The sequence below is a fragment of the Brachypodium distachyon genome, chromosome 2 (genome assembly GCF_000005505.3).
Source record: "Brachypodium distachyon strain Bd21 chromosome 2, Brachypodium_distachyon_v3.0, whole genome shotgun sequence".
NCBI lineage: Eukaryota > Viridiplantae > Streptophyta > Magnoliopsida > Poales > Poaceae > Brachypodium > Brachypodium distachyon.
Genome location: NC_016132.3, coordinates 37,860,225 through 37,879,406, shown reverse-complemented (window position 1 = coordinate 37,879,406; position 19,182 = coordinate 37,860,225). Strand labels below are relative to the sequence as shown.

Below are 19,182 nucleotides of genomic sequence, written 5' to 3'. Positions count from 1 at the left end.
GCATATCTTTTTTTCCTTTTTGATCGTTTGATGGGTGATGTTTTGAGCTTCAATCCAAAGATTTTTTTTTTTTATAAAGAGGATCTTCAGATTAAATGAATGAGACCACCAACATTTCAACATGTTAGGAAACACTGTCAAATACACACGCCCATCCTACCCCTGTCACCATGGGTGGTTCATAGTTGACGGGTATGTCACTCTCACTGAAAGAACATCGCCGGATAAATTGAAATAAATTCAGGTAATGTGATTACCCATGACAAGTCTAAGACTTGAACTAGATGGGCTAGTTTCACCACAACCGAACCACCACGTGAGCGACGCTTCTACATGTTGTTTTCCATACTCCATTTTCGTAGGATTCATGGATCACGCGTCCCTAGCCTTATGGCCGAATGGTGTTCCTACCTTCGTGCATGATTTGGTTGCTAGTGAATTTGCTTGTAATGTTCAGTAATTCAACCCCTTTCCATCTAAAAAAATCAGAAGAAAAAAGAAATCATTTTTATGTCTTGCATTTATCATGTTTTCTTTTAAATTCCTGCAAAATTCTTTTAGAACACCGCCCAAACAGAAGACATGTTTGTAATTTTGCGTGTTTTATACTAAGAGGGTTGTAACATTGCATCGTACATTATTCTTTCTAGAATTTCTAGAATCCAACTTTCTAGAAAGAGCATTTATATTTCTTCTCGTCTCCCATTTTAGAAGCAACATGTATCTAACCTGTCGCATAAGTTCAAATCTGAATTCAAATCACGGCTCCATAAAAAACAGATAATCCAGTTTTAAAAAAGATAATCCATTTTTATAAATAGTTGCAAATCCTAACTGGGTTATGAATCCGGTCCATTACTTGATTTTGTTTACCTGTGTCTCAAATTAGAAAATCGTGCTGTTAGAAAAATCAGAAATTATACTGAGCGAGCGATCTGGATTGGGCACCAAAATCTGAATATGTTCTGATGTCATATCGGTAGACATCACATCTGTAGTGTAGACTACCTGTGCCCCTGAATTTTGACACGTCCAGCTTTGCATCCATGTGATGTCTGAATCACATTTTGTGGGCCTGAATTGTGAGGCCCACTCTGTCATATTGTGAAAATTGCAGGTAATGAACAATGTTCAGATTTTTATTAACTCAGGTCCAAAAAAAGGTTTAAAAGAAAGTTACATTTAAAATGGGTATTGTGGGCAGAAAGTGAAAGGCACTCCAGAAAATACTTCCACCCCACTATATATAGTTGTAATTGTTTTAATTAATTAGCATGTGATTTGGAAAAAATAAATGTATCGTCATTCTGCTATATCAATAATAGGCTAAAGCCCCTAGATTCTCATGCACCGACAAAAAGCTTTCCCTATAAAACAAACATGGAGTCGCTTTTGCAGCACAAGACAAAAGGCCAGCTTGGTTCAGAAAACCCAATTATAATTAAGTACAATTAACTATATTAACTGTTCCACCGACCAGTATCTGGGGTTAAAGTGTAAAGTGAAAGTTAGCCGGGGCAACTAAAAAAACGATACTTATACACATGTATATATATGAACATCACGTGGTGATCAAGGGACCAAGTTAATTAGCCTCGTAACATGAGTGACAGTTAGACAGGAAGATTGCAGAGAATGCTAACCTCACATGGCTGCTGCATGCCTCACAGCTGCCTACAATGTTTATATATTTCTCAGTATGTCACTGACTCCAAAGTCCAAAACACCAGAAAGAGTACTCTGGTTGATCTGGATGGAAATTTTGAAGATTATGTAAGTATAACAAATATTTTTAGGGATTTCGCTAATAGTTTACATACTGAATTATGTTGGGCAAATTCTTGCTCAAAAATGAGCTGATGTAGAGAAAAATTATCCTGTCAGGTGAAAGAAGCATAGACATTGTTGACTGTTACATTCCAACCTTCAGTGTGACCCTCTACTTTAATTATCATCCATTGGCATCAAAAGAGATTTGAGATAGGCTGCTTTCACTCAACATGGACAGTTGGACACCTCAACCATATAGTTATACTTTGAAAAATCTTTCATCGCACCATATTAATGATGATTGGTAAAAGTGCAAAGGTGAGTTATTTCTTAACGTTCATATTTCAAACCGGTTATTCGTCTAAGAGAAACCTACAAAAACTACATTTCACTATACAAGGACAAATTGCAAATGTAACCTCTTTTGTCTCTGCTAAAAAATGTACTACTCATGATTTTTGAAACCATAACCTCTCTATTTACATTCTACTTTCTCCGTTTCTAAATACTCGTCGTTGTTTTAGTGCAAAAGATGAGTATTTAGGAACGGAGGGAGTAGTAAAAAAAATGAAATACAATGAGAGAAAGCTTTTATTATGGAAAAACTAAAAGATACTAATACTATGTGATGGAGTATTTCTTTTAAATACTATGAGAATTTAAATCATATCCCTCATATTTACACACGAGTCAAGTAAGTTTAGCAGTAGTTTAACGCTATTTATGTATATTTTTATCATTGCTTTTTTTGATAAAAAATATTGATGGTTGGATCTCCGTCAATTCTTGGGTGGATGGCTGCAGTGGTGGGTGGGTGCATATGCATCTTTATTTATTGTAATGTAAGAAAAAAAGTCAATTACCAGATAGTTAATGGCATTTCCTTGACTAGTCAAATACACCAAATCGGTCAAAAGTGAGGCTTGAGATCAACAGCAAGCTTCCAGCCCATTGGGAGTTGGTACACACTACAATCTACTACTGAATAAAGAATTACAGAAGGTTTGCACTTTGCAGTCTGTACATTTGGACAGATCTTAGCGTACTAAACGTAGCAATCAAATCCTACCAACACATACCAAGAGGAACAAGTTTTATTATACAGATCGGTGAAAGGAGGCCAAATGTTAAGCCCAAATTTTTGATGAACCTAGTGGAATCCGCGGCAAATTTAACTGGCCAGTTCAAGTTATCACTCCATTCTTGACTCTTAGTTTAGAGTTGTTAGAAAAGAAAAAAGGGTACACATGCAAATAATTAACAAAAGAAATATTTTAATGCACCCTTTTATTTTACTGTGGAGGCAAAAGTAAACTGAAAATCTTCAACAACAAAAAAAACTTCTGCAAGCAAACGGCCAACGGCGGTGAAAACTGGCGTTACCAGTACAAATTAACGCAGATTAACTTTATTCAGCTGGCTACTTAACCATGGCGAGAAGCTCCAGCCAGTGCGTCAGTGTGATACATTGTCTGTCTCCAGCGCAAAGGCAAAAGAGGAAGAAGAAAAGCTAGAGAGAGACAGAGGGGGAAGAGGGAGGTTGCCATTGATAGAGACCACGAGCTGTTCTCGAAGACACCGCCTCTGCTCTGCAGCAGCTGCTCCTGACTTGCTCCCCGGATCTCGGCGCTGCCATTGCCGTTGCCACTGCCCCCTCTGCTCACCTGATGTTCTTGCTCCTAGCTCTGGAGGCGCTTGGATCGCGTTGATTCGAGCTCTGTCCGTGCGTGAGTCCTATTGCTCCTGTTCCTCGATTTGTGTTTTTGGCTTTGATTCTTGATCTTGATTTGTCCAGTGTTCTTGTTTTCTGCCAGAAAGATCTAGCTTTTATGGTTTCTTCGGCTCCTCTGCTTGCCGGAGTTCTTGGATTATTTTTGTTTTCAGCTAGTTCATGATGATTCCCGTGAGGTTTTTTGTGCGAGAAAGATCTGGTTTTGGACGGCTAACCGAGTGGCTGCAGAATATAATCCTCAATAAAATGTGACTATATGTTGCTCTTATACCATTTCAGCTATTTTAGCATGCTGTTTCCTTTCACGGCACCGGAAAGATCTTGTTTTAATTTGATTTGCTAAACAGCTGCCTTAATTTGCTCCAGTAATTATCCCATCGCGATGCCATCGAGATTTGTCTCTGCGTCGCCTTTGTCTCGATTCCCGTTGTCTCCTTCTGCATTTTTCTCCTAGCGGCCGGCAAATTTGGCTCTTCTTGCTGCTCCTCTGATCTGGCCAAATTTGTTTGAAACTTACTGTCACATTCAGTTATATTTTTTTACCCTGATGGTTCTTAATTTGCTAGCAACTGCCTTTTTTGTTTTTTACAGTTCCATTGTTCGATCAATTTGCATCCGCATTTCAAGGTGTTGGTGCTTGAATGCAGAATTGGGCACTGGCAAAAGGACTAGAGATTGGATTGCTCAGAGAAATTGGAGATGGAGAAGAGGGGTGGCCCTGCATCGCAGTCGCCCAAGTCAACCGAGAAGTCTGGGAAAGACTTGAGATCCGGGGATGCTAATGGCGGCGCAAACACTAGCAGCAACGCCACCCCGAAAGGCGATAAGGAGAAGGGAGTCAATGTGCAAGTCATCCTTAGATGCAGGTGAGGAGAACTCGGTAGTTCTAGTTCAGAAGTTCAGCATCATGCTGTTTTTGTTGTGCTCAGTCAGAATGTGTAATTTGATGCGTCCAGGCCCCTGAGTGACGATGAGACAAAGTCGAATACTCCGGTGGTAATTTCGTGCAACGAGCGCCGTCGGGAGGTTGCTGCTACTCAGGTTATCGCCAATAAGCAGATCGACCGTACTTTTGCCTTCGACAAGGTACTCCGGTGATGATCATCTTCCAAAATCGCTCCCAGCCACCTGCTTTTCACTTTGCATTTGCCTATTTTTCACTTCAGTATGCAAGTTTTTACTCAAGTTAGTCAAATGGTTGGTTTTGAGTAGGTGTTTGGGCCATCATCAAAGCAGAAGGATTTGTTTGAACAGTCTATCTCACCAATAGTGTATGAGGTCCTTGAGGGCTATAATTGCACAATTTTTGCTTATGGGCAAACCGGTACGGGTAAAACCTATACAATGGAGGGAGGTGGAACTAGAAAGACCAAGGTAAATATTTTGCACTTCAGATCAATTAAACGTGTACCCTTTGGTCTTAATGTTCTTTACTATTGACCATTTCTTGTAACATCTAGAATGCTGAACTCCCAACTGATGCTGGAGTTATCCCAAGGTCTGTCAGGCAAATCTTTGACATTCTTGAGGCCCAGTGCGCGGAGTATAGCATGAAAGTCACCTTTCTTGAGCTTTACAATGAAGAGATCACTGATCTGTTGGCTCCTGAAGAACCAAAGTTCCCTGTGTTGCCTGTTTCTGAGGACAAGACAAAAAAGCCTATTGCCCTTATGGAAGATGGCAAGGGTGGTGTTTTTGTGAGAGGGCTTGAAGAAGAAATTGTGTACTCCGCTGGTGAAATCTACAAGATTCTTGACAAGGGTTCTGCAAAGAGGCGCACTGCAGAGACATTGCTGAACAAGCAAAGCAGTAGGTCACACTCCATATTCTCAATCACAATTCATATTAAGGAATTGACTCATGAGGGCGAGGAGATGATCAAAATTGGGAAGCTCAATCTTGTCGATCTAGCTGGTTCAGAAAATATATCACGCTCAGGTGCTAGAGATGTGAGTAAACTTCAAATGTCCTGTTCGTAGATTTTTATTTTTACTCGTGTCTTGTTTCTCAAATGCCAGTAAGTACTTTTGATATTGAATTGGCATTTCAGGGCAGAGCGAGAGAGGCTGGGGAGATCAACAAGAGTTTGCTGACACTCGGTCGTGTTATCAATGCTCTAGTTGAGCACTCTGGGCATGTCCCATATAGGTAACTCTAAGGACTTTCTCCTGGCTTCCTTTATTTGGGCTAAACATATCCAAAGAGGGCTTAATGTTGCTCTATCTATTTGTTTCAGAGATAGCAAACTGACAAGATTACTGCGAGATTCATTGGGGGGGAAAACAAAGACTTGCATAATTGCTACAATATCACCTTCAGTATATTGCTTGGAAGAGACGTTGAGTACACTTGATTATGCGCATCGTGCAAAAAATATCAGAAACAAGCCCGAGGTTACTGTCTTTGTTTTTATATGATCCATTCATACTGATGTTCCATTATTTCAGATAGTAACTCTCTCTTCTTACCATTAAATACAGGTGAACCAAAAGATGATGAAAACTGCTGTGATCAAGGACTTGTACTCCGAAATTGACCGCCTTAAGCAAGGTTCTTCCGCATACACTTGTTGGTGCATTGAAATGCCAAATGTCATACATCTTCTACTCACCAGCTCTCCTATATGTCTTCAGAAGTGTTTGCGGCAAGAGAGAAGAATGGTATATACATTCCAAGAGAGCGCTACCTCCAAGAGGAAGCTGAGAAAAAGGTCCATCTTAATTTTCCAATTAAACCGATATTTAGATTTGAATAGATATGCTGCACAAAGCTTTATTCAGGATCTCATGTTCTCAAATTTAACTCTGTCACTCAGGCCATGACGGAGAAAATTGAAAAACTAGGGGCTGATTTAGAGGCTAGGGATAAGGTTAGTTTGTCTATAAGCATTTCACAACAAGCAATTATGTTATTTCATGATCTGAATATATATTCTCTACAAAATATCTGGGCAGCAATTGGTTGAACTAAAAGAGCTTTATGATGCCCAAAAACATCTGAGCACAGAGTTGGGTGAAAAACTCGAAAAGACTCAGGTACCTTTGGTCTCCACTCTCCACCTCATGGATTCAGAGTCTTCCGGCAAATATATTACATATTGTCATTTCCTCCTTGTCTCTTGATTGCAGAAAGACCTGGAGGATACCAGGAATGCTCTGCATGATCTAGAAGAAAAATACAATGAAGCAAAGTCTACTATCAAAGAAAAAGAATATGTCATATTTAATCTTCTGAATTCAGGTTTGTTGAATTAACTTACTATTGCAAGCCTCTTTGTCTTAGCATGGTCTGCTCAATGTTTTTTAAAGATTGCTCGTAGACTAAACTAACTAGTTTTGTGATTTGACATTGGATAAAGCGTTTCTAGGTTCATCCATGCTTGATTTTAATTAGCTAATTGAGTGTCTTTACTGCATTTACAGACATTCACTGAGACTTACTATTGTTTTTTGCACAGAAAAATCACTAGTAGACTGCGCATATAACCTTCGTGCAGAATTAGAAAACGCAGCAGCAGATGTTTCTGGGCTATTCTCCAAAATAGGTTAGGGATCTCAACTTGATCACCCCTACTTTTTGTGACGGACTTGGACTCACATCAGTGTTCTTGAATACTGGCAGAGCGTAAAGACAAGATAGAAGATGGAAACAGGTCACTTGTGCAGAAATTTAGGTCCCAACTTACACAAGAGCTTGAGGCCTTGCATAAAACCGTCTCCTCTTCCGTTGTGCAGCAGGAGGATCACCTCAAAGAAATGGAAGATGATATGCAAGCCTTCGTATCTTCAAAAGATGAGGCAATTCAGTCTCATCAATTTTTACTTCCTAGTTTATTTTGTATGACTTCAGTGTGGGAGTGTGTATGATACGCATCAAATACCCATTTTCAGGCTGCACAAGGGCTAAAGGAGAGCATACAAAACCTGAAAGCGCTGCATGGTTCAGGTATTACATCTTTAGATAATTTAGCAGGAGAAATTGACATGAATTCTCAGACAACATTTGAGAAGTTGAACTCACAAGTACAATCACACACGAAGGCTATTGAGAACGTAAGTTCATTTCTTTGGGCCTGCTTTTGATTGAAGTAAAGATTGAAGTAAATATTGCAACATTTCTGACTGTTCTTCGTATATATATAGTGCTTTGGAGTAATTGCTTTGGGAGCAGACAACTTGTTGAATGAGCTGCAGTGTAGCCTTTCGAAACAAGAAGAGAGACTAGCGCAATTTGCAAAGAAGCAGCGGGAGGTCTGTATTTGTGTTGAAGCACTAAAACGTTTAATTTTTCTTAAGCCATCTCCTTCTAATGTGACCGTTTTGTTCTTGTGTGCAGGGACACCTAAGAGCTGTGGAAGCATCACGGTCCATATCAAAGATCACTACTGGTTTCTTCCACTCATTGGATGTTCATGCATCTCAGCTCACCAGCATTTTGGAAGAAACTCAAACTGTGCAAGATCAACAACTTCTTGATCTTGAGAAGAAATTTGAGGTAACTCCTACGATGATTGCTGCATTGACTATAAGCGGTTCGGAAGATAAGATTTTTTATCATATATTTTTAACAGGAGTGTGCAGCTAATGAAGAAAAGCAACTCCTAGAGAAGGTGGCAGAGATGCTTGCAAGTTCCAATGCAAGAAAAAAGAAGCTGGTGAGTTTTTTTTAATTGCTTCCTTAATTTGTATCATTTGTGGGCTAGAAATTTACCAGAAGAAGTTATGTGCTGACGTGACGGATATATGACTCGAGCCATTCTCAATTGCTACACATTATTTGATTATGAGCATGTATTACAGGTCCAAACAGCTGTAGGTAGCCTTCGAGAGAGTGCTGTAAACCGGACAAGTCACCTGCAGAAGGAAATTTTGACGGCCCAGGACTTGACCTCATCCGTGCGGGAAAAGTGGGGCTTTTACATGGAAGAAACCGAGAAGAATTATATTGAAGATGCCACTGCAGTGGACACTGGACGGTCTTGCTTGGCAGAAGTTCTTGTAGAATGGTAAGTATGGCATGATGATGGGATGCTTTCTAGTATGGAATATGGAGTTTCAGAGCTCAACATTTGCTATCAAAATTTGCAGCAAGGCAAAGACGGACATGGGTGCGCAACAATGGAAGAATGCTGAGGATTCTCTTTTCAGCCTTGGCAAAGGAAATGTGGCAACAGTAGATAGTATAGTCAGGTATTAGCAAAAAAAAATCCTCTCGCCTGAAGCTAGAAATAATACATAGCAAGTAATCATGGTTTGTGTACTTTACTAGGACTGGAAGAGAGGCCAACCAATTGTTGCGTTCCAAATTGTCGTCAGCAGTATCGACAACTCTTCAAGATATAGATATAGCAAACAAGGCCCTTCTTTCTTCCATTGACAGTAAGATCTTGCTCTTTGAGTTACTGTAACACAAAGCGTAAACAATATTGACAACTCCTTTTATTTTCAGGTTCGCTGAAGGTCGACCACGACGCGTGCACAAACATTGTTTCCATTATCACGCCGTGCCACGGGGAGGTAACGGAGTTGAAGGACGCACATTACCATAAGGTTGTGGAAATAACCGGAAATGCCGGAAAATGCCTAGAGGAAGAATATCTGGTGAGCAATCATGAAAAGTATTGGCAGGGGAAATATGCTATTTATCTCTGACTGTGACTGACCAAACCTGCTTTGCATCTTCTCCTTGAACATAACAGGTTGATGAGCCGTCGTGTTCGACACCGAGGAGGCGGCAGATTGACCTCCCAAGCGCCAAATCGATTGAGGAGCTCCGAACCCCGGACTATGATGAGCTTCTCAGATCATTCCGGGAGTCGAGTGCTGGATGGAAGCAGGCAAATGGAGACACAAAACATGTATCGGAGGAGGCACAAGAACCAGCATCGCCATCATCAGTCAAGAGGGATGCAAGAGTTCCCCTTGTAGCAAGAAATTAGATTCATCCAAAGCATGTACAAAGGAGCCATTTTATTTAGTTTACGTTTACCAGTTGATTTGCTGTTGATAGTGTCATCCATTTCATTAATTACTGTTTTTGGTGAAGAGACTTGTTATTGTTAGGCTGGTCATCAGTACAGAATATGTACTTACATTGCATCGCTGGATCTAATGTAATATATATATTTACATAGGCAGTGAACGAATTAAGAAAATTAGGATTTTCCTTGAAGGAATAGAAGTATAATGATCTGATAACCAAATCTCTGTTCAGTGTCTGATGACAAATCTCTGTTTAGAGACACCCTCAACTGTTGGACTGGAGCATGCAGGCTGGTACCAAATATGGAAGGAACGAAAAGGTAGTTACATAAACATTGATCTAAGAATTTTATATGAGAACTACATCTGCATCAGTACTGCACAAGGCCACTAGGGATAAAAAAAACTATGATGCCTGTTTCTTGACAAGAATGTACAAGGCCAGGAAAAAGAACTACTTGTACTGCAAAATATAGTCGAGGCGAAGGCCTGACTCAGACGTCATAACTGGCTGCCGCTCATATTCCTGCAAAAGCAAAACGGACATTGTTAGTATGTGGTAGAAATTAGAGGATTTGGATTAAGTGTTATTCGGTAGTGTGTGATATATACAAGAATCTACTAATCAAGGAACTAAAATAAAACAAAAAATCTCTTAAGATCATAATCAGCAGATTCGGATCGATGCATCCCACTTGAAAGTCGCCCAATATCTAGTTTCACGTGAGTTTCATGTGTTATTCTTTTTACTGCAAGACCATAAGGAAAAAAAAGTAAACCGCATATATATGGAGAAAAGTAAATGCCTTATGGCTAGGGCGCAATAAGGGGTTTCTGCAACTGTTCTAAACACCCTGCCTAATTATAAACTAGAGTATATTAGAGACCTTTGACAATGTTAGATAATTGCAAACAGGAAACTTCTCATTTTTCACAGAACTCAAGCCCAGAATTCCACAGAAGTGCTACAAGTAGCCTACACAAAAGGATGTAGAGGTCATCATCATATTGTGCATCTTAACCTACGAAGGAAAGGTACAGGTTGACGGTAATTGTGGAAATTAAGAAATAAACAAGAGAAACTTACGACTACAGCAACATGTGATGACTCATGATCTATTTAGTGCTATATAGTGGAACTATTATGTTAACTACAACTGAAAATATGCTCCAGCAGAAAGTGCACTTCTAGTTCGGTGTTAAGAAAAACTCAAAAAATGTCCTAACATAAATGAACAGGTTTCATACAATTAACAATCATCACAATTTTCAATTTATATTACTATAGGATAAAGAGAACGATAAAATACCACTAAACAATGAACCAATGTCTGATAAAATTAGAGATGATGCATCAAGGATAAATTCAGATGGAGCAATTACCTATGCTGATGCTCAAATATATGTCCTGCTAAGCACTATTTATTGCAAGGTCTCATCCATGAATGCTTTTGACCCCTCTCTGTCTAAGCCTTCCTGAAAATCCTTGCTGGTGGAATCCTCAGGGAGCGACATATTGTTATTCTGTTCTGTGGCTCTTGCTGAATTGCCATCAGCCATGCTGCCTGCGGTTGCACCTACTGAAGGTCTGGAGCTACCAACATCAGGCCTTGCATCAAGCTCAGGTGCTTCTTTGTCATTTGTTGATGGAATAACATCAAGATCAGGGTCACCTTCTAAACCACCGTTAGATGGATCCTGATTTGCATGATCCCCACCATCCTTATCTTCTCCTGATGCTGCCGGATCTAACTCACTCTTTTGTTTTTTCGCACTAGGGGTGCCATCATCCTCTAGATCATCGTTCCCCGCACCAGGCTCTGCAGGATCAGAGGAATCTTTCCGTGGTCTCTTCCATTTTTTCGTAGATGAGGTGCCATCATCCTCAAAATCTTCCTCCTCTCTACCCCTGTGCAGATAGGTCCACAATTTTTTGTCATTATCATACAGTACACAAGGATCACGCTCATAATGCAAGCGATCAAGTGCACCGCTGACAACTTGATTAACAGCAGCCTCTTTATTCGATTCTTCATGATTGAGGTACTGTGAATCTTTGAGAAGTGTGCAAACATCAGCTCTTGTACCAGTTCTTCCAGGCAACCTAGAAGCAGCATCTCTTACAAGACAGAGAATAGTGACATGAGGAGGGCGATCAGGTAAGAGCATGGGATGTCCCCTAGCTTTTGCTGTAGGCTTTCCACCTCCCCTTCTCAAGGGAGCAACTATAGATTTCTCCCCATCAGCAGCAGTATAGCAAAATGCTCTATCAGGAATCGAGTATCTCAAAAATTCCTCACGCTGAAAATACGCTTTTGCTTCCTCAGAGCTTGGGCTTATTGTGTTCAAACTTTTCTGGGCTCTAAGGTCCTTGAATCTTTCCTTCAAATCCAAGTTTGCAGGATTTGGTGGTGGAGGTGGTGGAAGGGATCCTATCTGCTTAAGGGTTTCCTGACCACTTTTCAGCCAATTAGCAAATGCATCAACCAACTTCACAAGCATCTTATGTGGTATACCCCATGCTTCAGCAGAAGTTTCTTCGTTAGGATCGCTATATGAAGAACCAGAAGGTAGTGGACCAACCCAGAACCAGCTTTTGTTTGACTTGTCATAGGAAACTAGTGATTTCCAGCCCTTTGCACCTAGAGGAGCTGTTCTAGATGAAAGTATCTTCAGCACTCCACGAACCAAATCCTGGAGGGGCTCCTGTGTTTCAAGTATGTTAGGATCTCCAGGATTTGATCTAATCCGATTAACAAGCTCTTGAACAGTTAGTGCCGGTACATTGCTCGGCGCAGTCTGCTCTGCAGCACTGGTATCTCCAGCCTCATTACCCTGTTGTGCTTGCTCTGTTGCACTTGGCTCTTGAGGAGTTTTGCTAGGTTCCTCATTGTTGGACCATTTTCTGCTTTCCTCCCCATCAGGCTGCTTCTCTGCCGCTGGAGTATCCTCAGTAGGAGTGACCATAGCTGCCACTGGAGTATCCTCGGTAGGAGTGACCATAGCCTTCTTAACGGCAGTTAGAAGATGTACAATGGAGAAAGAAAAGCCAGTATGGATAGTTGGCGTGATTGGTACATACTTCTTCTTAGGTTTCTCAGGCTCTACTACAACCACATTAATTTCTGGTACGACAGGAGCTGGTTCTTCTACAGTAGCTGCATCTGTAATGATATCTGGCTTCCTTTTGCCTTTCTTCTTCAAGCTACTGCTGTTCTCCGCGACGTTTGGACCAGATGGCGCATACTCACCAGGCTCATCCAGGCTTGTAACTTCAACTCTTCCTTTTTGCTTTTTGGACCCAGAGCTGCAATTTACTAGCTTTGACGTCACTCTTTCAGATCCATCAAAATCACCAATTGTATCTTGGACTGCATAACCTGTTCTACTGACCAGCCTGTCACTTTCTGGTGACCTGAATAATTCATCCGGTTTTTCATTGCGATCATGCAACTCAGAGGTGCCATGACCGCGCATATCCAGATTTGTCATTCCTTTGCGCTTTCTTTCACTCCTTGCTGCTGGAGGTCTCATCACTTCACTAATCTGTTCTGCCACCTCCACGTGCACATCGCGTAAATAATCAGGGTCTGCAACCTTTCCTCTGTGCACCCCTTTGCTCTGATTCTGATAGGGTTCAAAATCTGCAGTAGCAGCAGGATAATTTATTTTGACTGCTTTGCCAAGTTTACTTGACTTTTTGGAACCAGATGCAGGTCTTTGAAACTCAGAATGGTGAAGTTCTGGCTGTTGTTCGACAAGGTTCATGTCCACACCATCTTCAAACTGTTCTGATGAATCAGATTCTGTCTCCTCGCTTCGAGCATAGACAGCTTTGCTCCTGGAATCCTTATGGCCAACCCGGTCATACGGACTACATGGTTTACCTTTACTCTTCCCCTGTGATATCTTGCCTCTAGAATCGGACCTAAACTGTGCACCATTAAACTGTTGCTCGATACTTTTGTAGGATTTGACCTTCAGACCATGACCACCTTGAGCTTTCCTGCTCCTGTAATCACCTGTAGACTGCCCTCCCTGCCAGTCATTTAAATTATCAACATGGCTACCAGTTGGCCAATCCATCTCTTCCCTTTTGAGAGCTTTACTCTGGGCACCTTTTCCACCATAGACCCAATCTCTCTCTGAGTACTTCGCATTCCTGGCAGTCTCAGCGTATGGAGGCTCAAACGATGCCGCTAAGGTGACACCCTGGTTAGCATTGGCATTCCTGCCATGGTAGTAAGGAGAACCAGTCTGGTTATCACGGTAGTTGTTTCCATAAGGATTGCTATCATAGCCCGCAACAAATTCCTTTTTCTTTCCTGGCTTCAACAGAGGCCTCTGCGGCCGGATCCTAGGCAAATCCCTGTCATGCCCCATGTCCTCGGAATCACGGCCCCTCATGCGCAGAGTCCCTCTAGAGACCACTCCCGAATCATACCCATAAGCATTATCTTGACGAGAAAGCTCGGAGAGAGCCACTGCAGCATCACGGCCAGCCCCTCCAATGTACTCATCATCCAAACCCTTTGACCCACCCAACCGCAGCAACCCCTTCGACCTTTCCTTTCCTAGCTTCCCAGACTTCTTCAGCCCCATCTTATCTGGCTTCAGCCTTGTCAATAACTGCTCCGCAGACTCCCTGCTCTCTGAGTCAGTCTCTGACCCAGCCCTGTGATTCAAACCCCGATCTTTCTGTTCCCGCCGTGCCTTCAACGAATCCAGCGCCCTCAGCCTCTCATCAAGGCTGTACCCGCCGCAGCTCTTCCAGCAGTCCTTGATCTCCCACAGCCCCCTGACCATCGAATTGTGGTAGCTCTGCAGGCGGTAGTAATGCTTCCGTCGCTCAGCAAAGCGGGCGCCACGCCTGTACAAGACGATCCTCGGGTCGCACAGCCCACCTTTGAGCCTGTCGAAGAGCGCGGCCAGGGGGCTCCCGAAGTGGAAGTTCTCCCCCGCGAGGAGCTCGACGAGCATGCGGGCAAAGGTCTCCTGGTCCATGTCGGGCAGGAAGGCGGCAAGGCGGACACGGTCCTCCTCGGAGAGGAGGCCGTTCCACGCATCCAGCGAGAGCACGCCGCCGAGGCCGCCGGCAAGGTCGTAGAGCTCCAGCGGCACAGCGACGCTCTGGTCCCCGACCTGGCACAGCTCCGCGCCAGGCTCCCCGAGCTGCGTGATCTCCAGCTCGTCGGACCCCATCCCAGAGTCATCCTCCTCCTCCTCCTCCTCCAGTTCCTCCTGCTCCTCACCGCCATTCTCCTCCTGGCCTGAGAACCCAGCAGCCTCAGACTCCTCGGACACCGTCACCGGCGACCCCTGCTCCTCCTCATCCTCCGTGGCCTCCATCGAGCCTCCTCCCTCCTCCTCCTCCTCTTCCCCGCCGTCGTCCATCCTCGGGACCCTTGCCCCACCGCCGCCGCCGCTGTTCCTGACGATCGCCATGGCCTCACTCGCACCCCTGCGCCAAAACCACCAACCCAAAACAGATATCAAAACCCTAGCCGCCGCCGCAGCCCCCGCCCCCAATCCACTCTCACTCCACCGAAACCAAGAAAATCGAACAATAAACCAGGAAAAACTCACCGGAATCGCCGCAGTCCGCGAGAACCGAAGGAGTCGCGCGCGACGCGAAACCCTAACCCTAAGGCGGCGGGGGGCGACGGGAGAGGTGGTAGTTGTTTGTGGGGGGGAGCGGGGAGAGGGGGAGGCGGATAAATAGTCGGGCGTGGGGAGGAGGAAGACGACGGCGACGTGGCGGGCGCGCGAGCCGTCGGATCCGGTGGGGAGGGCGGGGGCGGGGAATTAGCGGGGAGGCGAGGGGGCGGAGCGCAAAAGTGTCCGGTCCGAGTGCGGGTGGGAGGAGGAGACGAGACGAGACGGGAAGGGGGAAGACGAAGAGGAAGGAAGGAGAAGAGCGGAAAGGAAAGAGAGAGCGCGCGGGCTGACGAGTGGGGCCGGGTTTCTGACAGGTGGGGGCAGGATTGTCTGACGGCGTGGGGCAGGCGGGGCAGTGGGTGGGCGGGTTTCTGGTTTTGCGCGGGAACTTAACCGGAGATCGCGGGGTGAGGTTTGAGGTTTCGCTAGCCAAGTTGCAGTAGCAGGAATAATTAACAAGGTTTTGAAAACCAACTTATTACTCACTCCGACCCATATGACTTGTCTCAAATTTGCTCAAACATGGATGTATTTATGTTTAAAAACGTCTAGATACATGTAATATTTTGACAAGTAATTCCGTCCCGAGAGAGTAATGACTTTTGGTTGTCTCACGCTACTCCCTTTGATTCATAATAAGTGTCGTTTGTTTAAGTGCAAATTTGAACCAGATCGGAGGGAGTATTAGTTTTTTCTTCGAAACAAGTCTTTTTTTTTGTTATGATGGTGAGAAATCACACTGTATCGATTGATGGGTCACAACAAAGTACAGTTGTAGTATATGAGAAGAAAAAGGAAATCAAATTTTACATCCCGCATGAAAAGAATTTAGTTTTCCGGTCAACACTACATTTGGTGTAATGTCACCGGATGTATGTTGTTGTTGTTGTTGTGCTCCTTGCTGCCTCCTTCTCTGTGTCTTCAAGTTACTCGGTGTGAGTGTTCCAACGCACTTTAGTCATGGATCCAACACACTAGTACTTTCCATCTTGTCTATAAGACCCCCGTGTTGTGTGTTGTGTTATCCTTTTTTTTTTGTCTACAACCAACAAAGATGTGTCCGTACACCACGTCCACAACTTACTATTCGAAAGGTTTTTTTTCTTCCTGGAACATCAATTCAATTAATTATGAGACTTCGCAAAGCTATTTTTTTATGGAAAGTAAGAATTAGCAGATGAAGCGTCAAAGAAAGTCACATATAGGTAGTAGTTGTGGAGGACCATGCATTAGCTGAAAGATCTCTTTGACTTGTAGCGCTACACTCTATTATTATTCAATGATGGAATTGGATTACGCCGTGCCTGTTTTGCAGCGTATATTGTACTTTTATTTTGTTTTGCGCTATCTTATCCATGTTATTGGTTTTTGTCGAGCCATGAAAATTGATCGAGTAAATCGGAGAAACCTATTTCCAATATAAATGTGCTATACATATGATAAAACTTGGCCCGATGTCCATCGCCGAACTTGATACAGCGTCCCATTCACCAAGCTAGCACTCTCTATCCTTCCAACTAAAACATCAGACGTAGTTTGTCGGATATAAAGTGTCGTACGCAAAGACATTCCGTTTTCAGATCTCGTGTTTTTTTCTCTGACTTGTTTTTGCATCGTCCCCTGGAAGTTCCATTTTCGTGAAAGACTTGAGTTCGAAAGTTTTCAAACAGAGGTTTTCGTGCTAAACAAACGGCCGAGATCAATCACCAGAAACCCCAGGGTTTCAGTCACGACTAACCCTTCCCGCCAAATCTGGACCGTTCATCACTGCAATCAGACGGCCATCAGGCCACCACAATCTATCTCGAGGCAGAGCAATCCAATCCCCAATTTTCTCCAGCCCCCATGGCGGCCGCCGCCGCCGTCGCCGACTGGACCGTCGTCCGCCGCCGCGGCCTCCGTCGAGGACGAGAGCCCCCGGTTACCACCTCCCACCCTGACGCCCCGCCGCCGCTCCCTTTGACCCCGATCCCCTGGTCGCCCTCCGACCCTTCCCTCGACTCCGCCCGCGTCTCCCGCCTCGTCGACCGCGCCCGCGCCGCCATCTCCCGCGTCGAGGCCTCCCGCCTGTACAGCCGCCTCCTCCTCCCGGACTCCCCGCTCCGCCACCGGCTCGCCTCGCTGGCCCCAACCCGCCTCTCCCTCCTCGGCGTCGGCAGCTTCGAGTCCTCCCTCGCCGCGCGGCTCCAGCTCGCGCTCGCGGCCCTCCTCCGCCGCGACCTCCTCCCGGACGCCTCCGCGGATCTCTTCGACCCCGTCCTCTCCGCCGCCGAGTGCGCCGCGGCCGCCGCGCTCGGCTTCGCCGTCCCGCGCCTCGACGACGGGTGCCGCCGCCGCGCGGCCGGGCCCACCCTATTCTACATGCCCCACTGCGAGGCGGCGCTCTACGACGCGCTCCTCGACGCCAACTGGGAGCCCCGTGCCCAGCTCCGCCGCCTCTGCGTGCTCGGCAACAGCTTCCAGCGGTACGCGCTCCAGGCGGAGGACAGCGCCTCGGGCCCCGCCGCCAAGGCCAAGCTTGTCCTCGCTGCGGAGCGGTTCGCCTGGGAGGAGAGCGTCAACGAGGCCGGCGCCGTCGATGACGAAGACGGCTTCGTCCGCGCCTTCAACGAGACGAGCTGGCATTTCTTCGAGGTGGACGACGAAGACGCCGACCGGAAGGAGATAAGTTCCAACGCTTTGTCCATGGAGAAATTATCACTGTAATACTATGACTTGTATTATATGATTGGAGATGCATTCAAAGACTCATCAGATTGAAACCTTAGCACAATTTGGTGCTTGCTTCATCTTGATTTTATAATGAACAGGAATGAAAGTATAGTTGTGTGCATTGTATCATTATAAGAATTCAGAGTTTTGGCCATTGAGTTTTGTTACTTGGAGCCACTAGTCACCACATATTTCTGTCTGTTAGCCAATGAATTAAGAGAATAAACTCCCAAATCCCAATATAGTGCTGAATGAAAGTATAGCTGTGTGCATTCTGTATTGTATCATCAAGAATTCAGGGTTCGGCCGTGGAGTTGTGTTACTTGTAGCCACTTGCCACCCCATATTTCTGTATGTTAGCCAATGAATTAAGAAAATAAACTCCCAATGTAGTGCTGCATGTGTCATTTTGTGGAAACTCCAGTGTCTCCTGAGGTTATATAACCTTTTCGTTTCCAATATCTCTTTCAGAACATATCTGTAACGCTGCGCTATGATTGATTTTGTTAGTTCAAGCATCAAGATTCATCACAAAGTACCAAACAACCAAAAAGAACCCCTAAGAACCCTCAGGATCTATTTTCTGCTTCTGTTCCTGGTAACTGCACCATTGCAATGTTCCTGACTTACCTCATATCTCCTGAGCACAGTTTATACATATGTGACTTAAGAATTAAGATCAGATTCTGCTGCGATCTTCTTCATGTTTCCGGAGCCCGTCCCTTCGAGTTGTCTGGGCTGGTTTCCTCCGTGCATTCCTCCTCCTTGTTCTGCCACTGGCTGGTTCTCAGGGCCTTCACCTTGCGTTTCTTGCTGCTGCCTTCTGCAGCTTCCCCTGGTTCAGACATCAGCACATCTCCTTCTGTTTCTCCTCTCTTGCCCAGCACCTGCATTTGCGCCTTGCGGAAAGCTTCTGCAGTCCCTTCTAGCTTCCTCTTCGAACTGGTGGAGATCTTCCACATAGAGTTACACTTAGTAGTTAATGCATCTATGCATCTGTGGCAGGAAACCAGTCTATCTGTTCGCCGCGACTTGCTACAAGTGTGCACATTTCCATTCCATGCCATATACGCTAAGCTAGAAAACCATTCTTCTGTCGCTACGATACTAATTCACTCCCGCACGGGCCTTATATGGGCCTTCCATTTCTCGTGGGCCTTGCACGTTCGCGGGCTGACCGACACAAAGCCGACCGACGGTGGGTCACACGTCAGGGAAAAAAACGTTGTGAGCAGCGTGCTGTCCGTTCTCTTCTTCTTTTCTTTTTGCCCCAACTCCAGTGCCCTTTCCCTTTTGGGATGGATGGGAAAGAAGAAAAAGACCACGCAG

The 19,182-nt window shown here is 44.6% G+C and overlaps 3 protein-coding genes across 5 annotated transcripts; 2 read left to right on the top strand and 1 right to left on the bottom strand.

The window, feature by feature from the left end:
- The first annotated feature begins 3,214 nt into the window (after positions 1-3,214).
- On the top strand, positions 3,215-9,638 carry LOC100827675 (kinesin-like protein KIN-5A). 3 transcript variants are annotated; one of them, XM_014899103.2, is made up of 23 exons: positions 3,215-3,493; positions 4,150-4,368; positions 4,459-4,588; positions 4,715-4,876; positions 4,963-5,451; positions 5,553-5,650; positions 5,739-5,895; positions 5,983-6,052; positions 6,136-6,212; positions 6,318-6,371; positions 6,457-6,537; positions 6,631-6,742; positions 6,960-7,046; positions 7,124-7,299; positions 7,393-7,554; positions 7,645-7,752; positions 7,838-7,996; positions 8,073-8,156; positions 8,302-8,507; positions 8,590-8,691; positions 8,771-8,880; positions 8,951-9,102; positions 9,201-9,638. In XM_014899103.2, the coding sequence occupies exons 2-23, from the start codon at positions 4,202-4,204 to the stop codon at positions 9,438-9,440; spliced, it is 3,183 nt and encodes a 1,060-aa protein (XP_014754589.1). In that variant the 5' UTR covers positions 3,215-3,493; positions 4,150-4,201; the 3' UTR covers positions 9,441-9,638. The 3 variants fall into 3 exon arrangements, with proteins under 3 accessions (XP_014754589.1, XP_014754588.1, XP_010231780.1); XM_014899102.2 differs by having other exon boundaries at positions 3,215-3,497; XM_010233478.3 differs by having other exon boundaries at positions 3,215-3,497; positions 4,094-4,368.
- Positions 9,639-9,647: 9 nt separating this feature from the next.
- Positions 9,648-15,228, bottom strand: LOC100827985. Its single transcript, XM_010233479.3, has 3 exons — positions 15,070-15,228; positions 10,867-14,944; positions 9,648-10,009 (listed from the first exon to the last, which is right to left on the bottom strand). Exon 2 carries the CDS (start codon positions 14,926-14,928, stop codon positions 10,906-10,908), a length of 4,023 nt encoding a protein of 1,340 aa, XP_010231781.1. The 5' UTR covers positions 14,929-14,944; positions 15,070-15,228; the 3' UTR covers positions 9,648-10,009; positions 10,867-10,905.
- A 1,638-nt stretch (positions 15,229-16,866) lies between these two features.
- On the top strand, positions 16,867-18,115 carry LOC100844974 (protein SENSITIVITY TO RED LIGHT REDUCED 1). Its single transcript, XM_003566599.4, has one exon. The coding sequence runs from the start codon at positions 16,987-16,989 to the stop codon at positions 17,845-17,847; it is 861 nt and encodes a 286-aa protein (XP_003566647.1). The 5' UTR covers positions 16,867-16,986; the 3' UTR covers positions 17,848-18,115.
- The last annotated feature ends 1,067 nt before the right edge of the window (positions 18,116-19,182 follow it).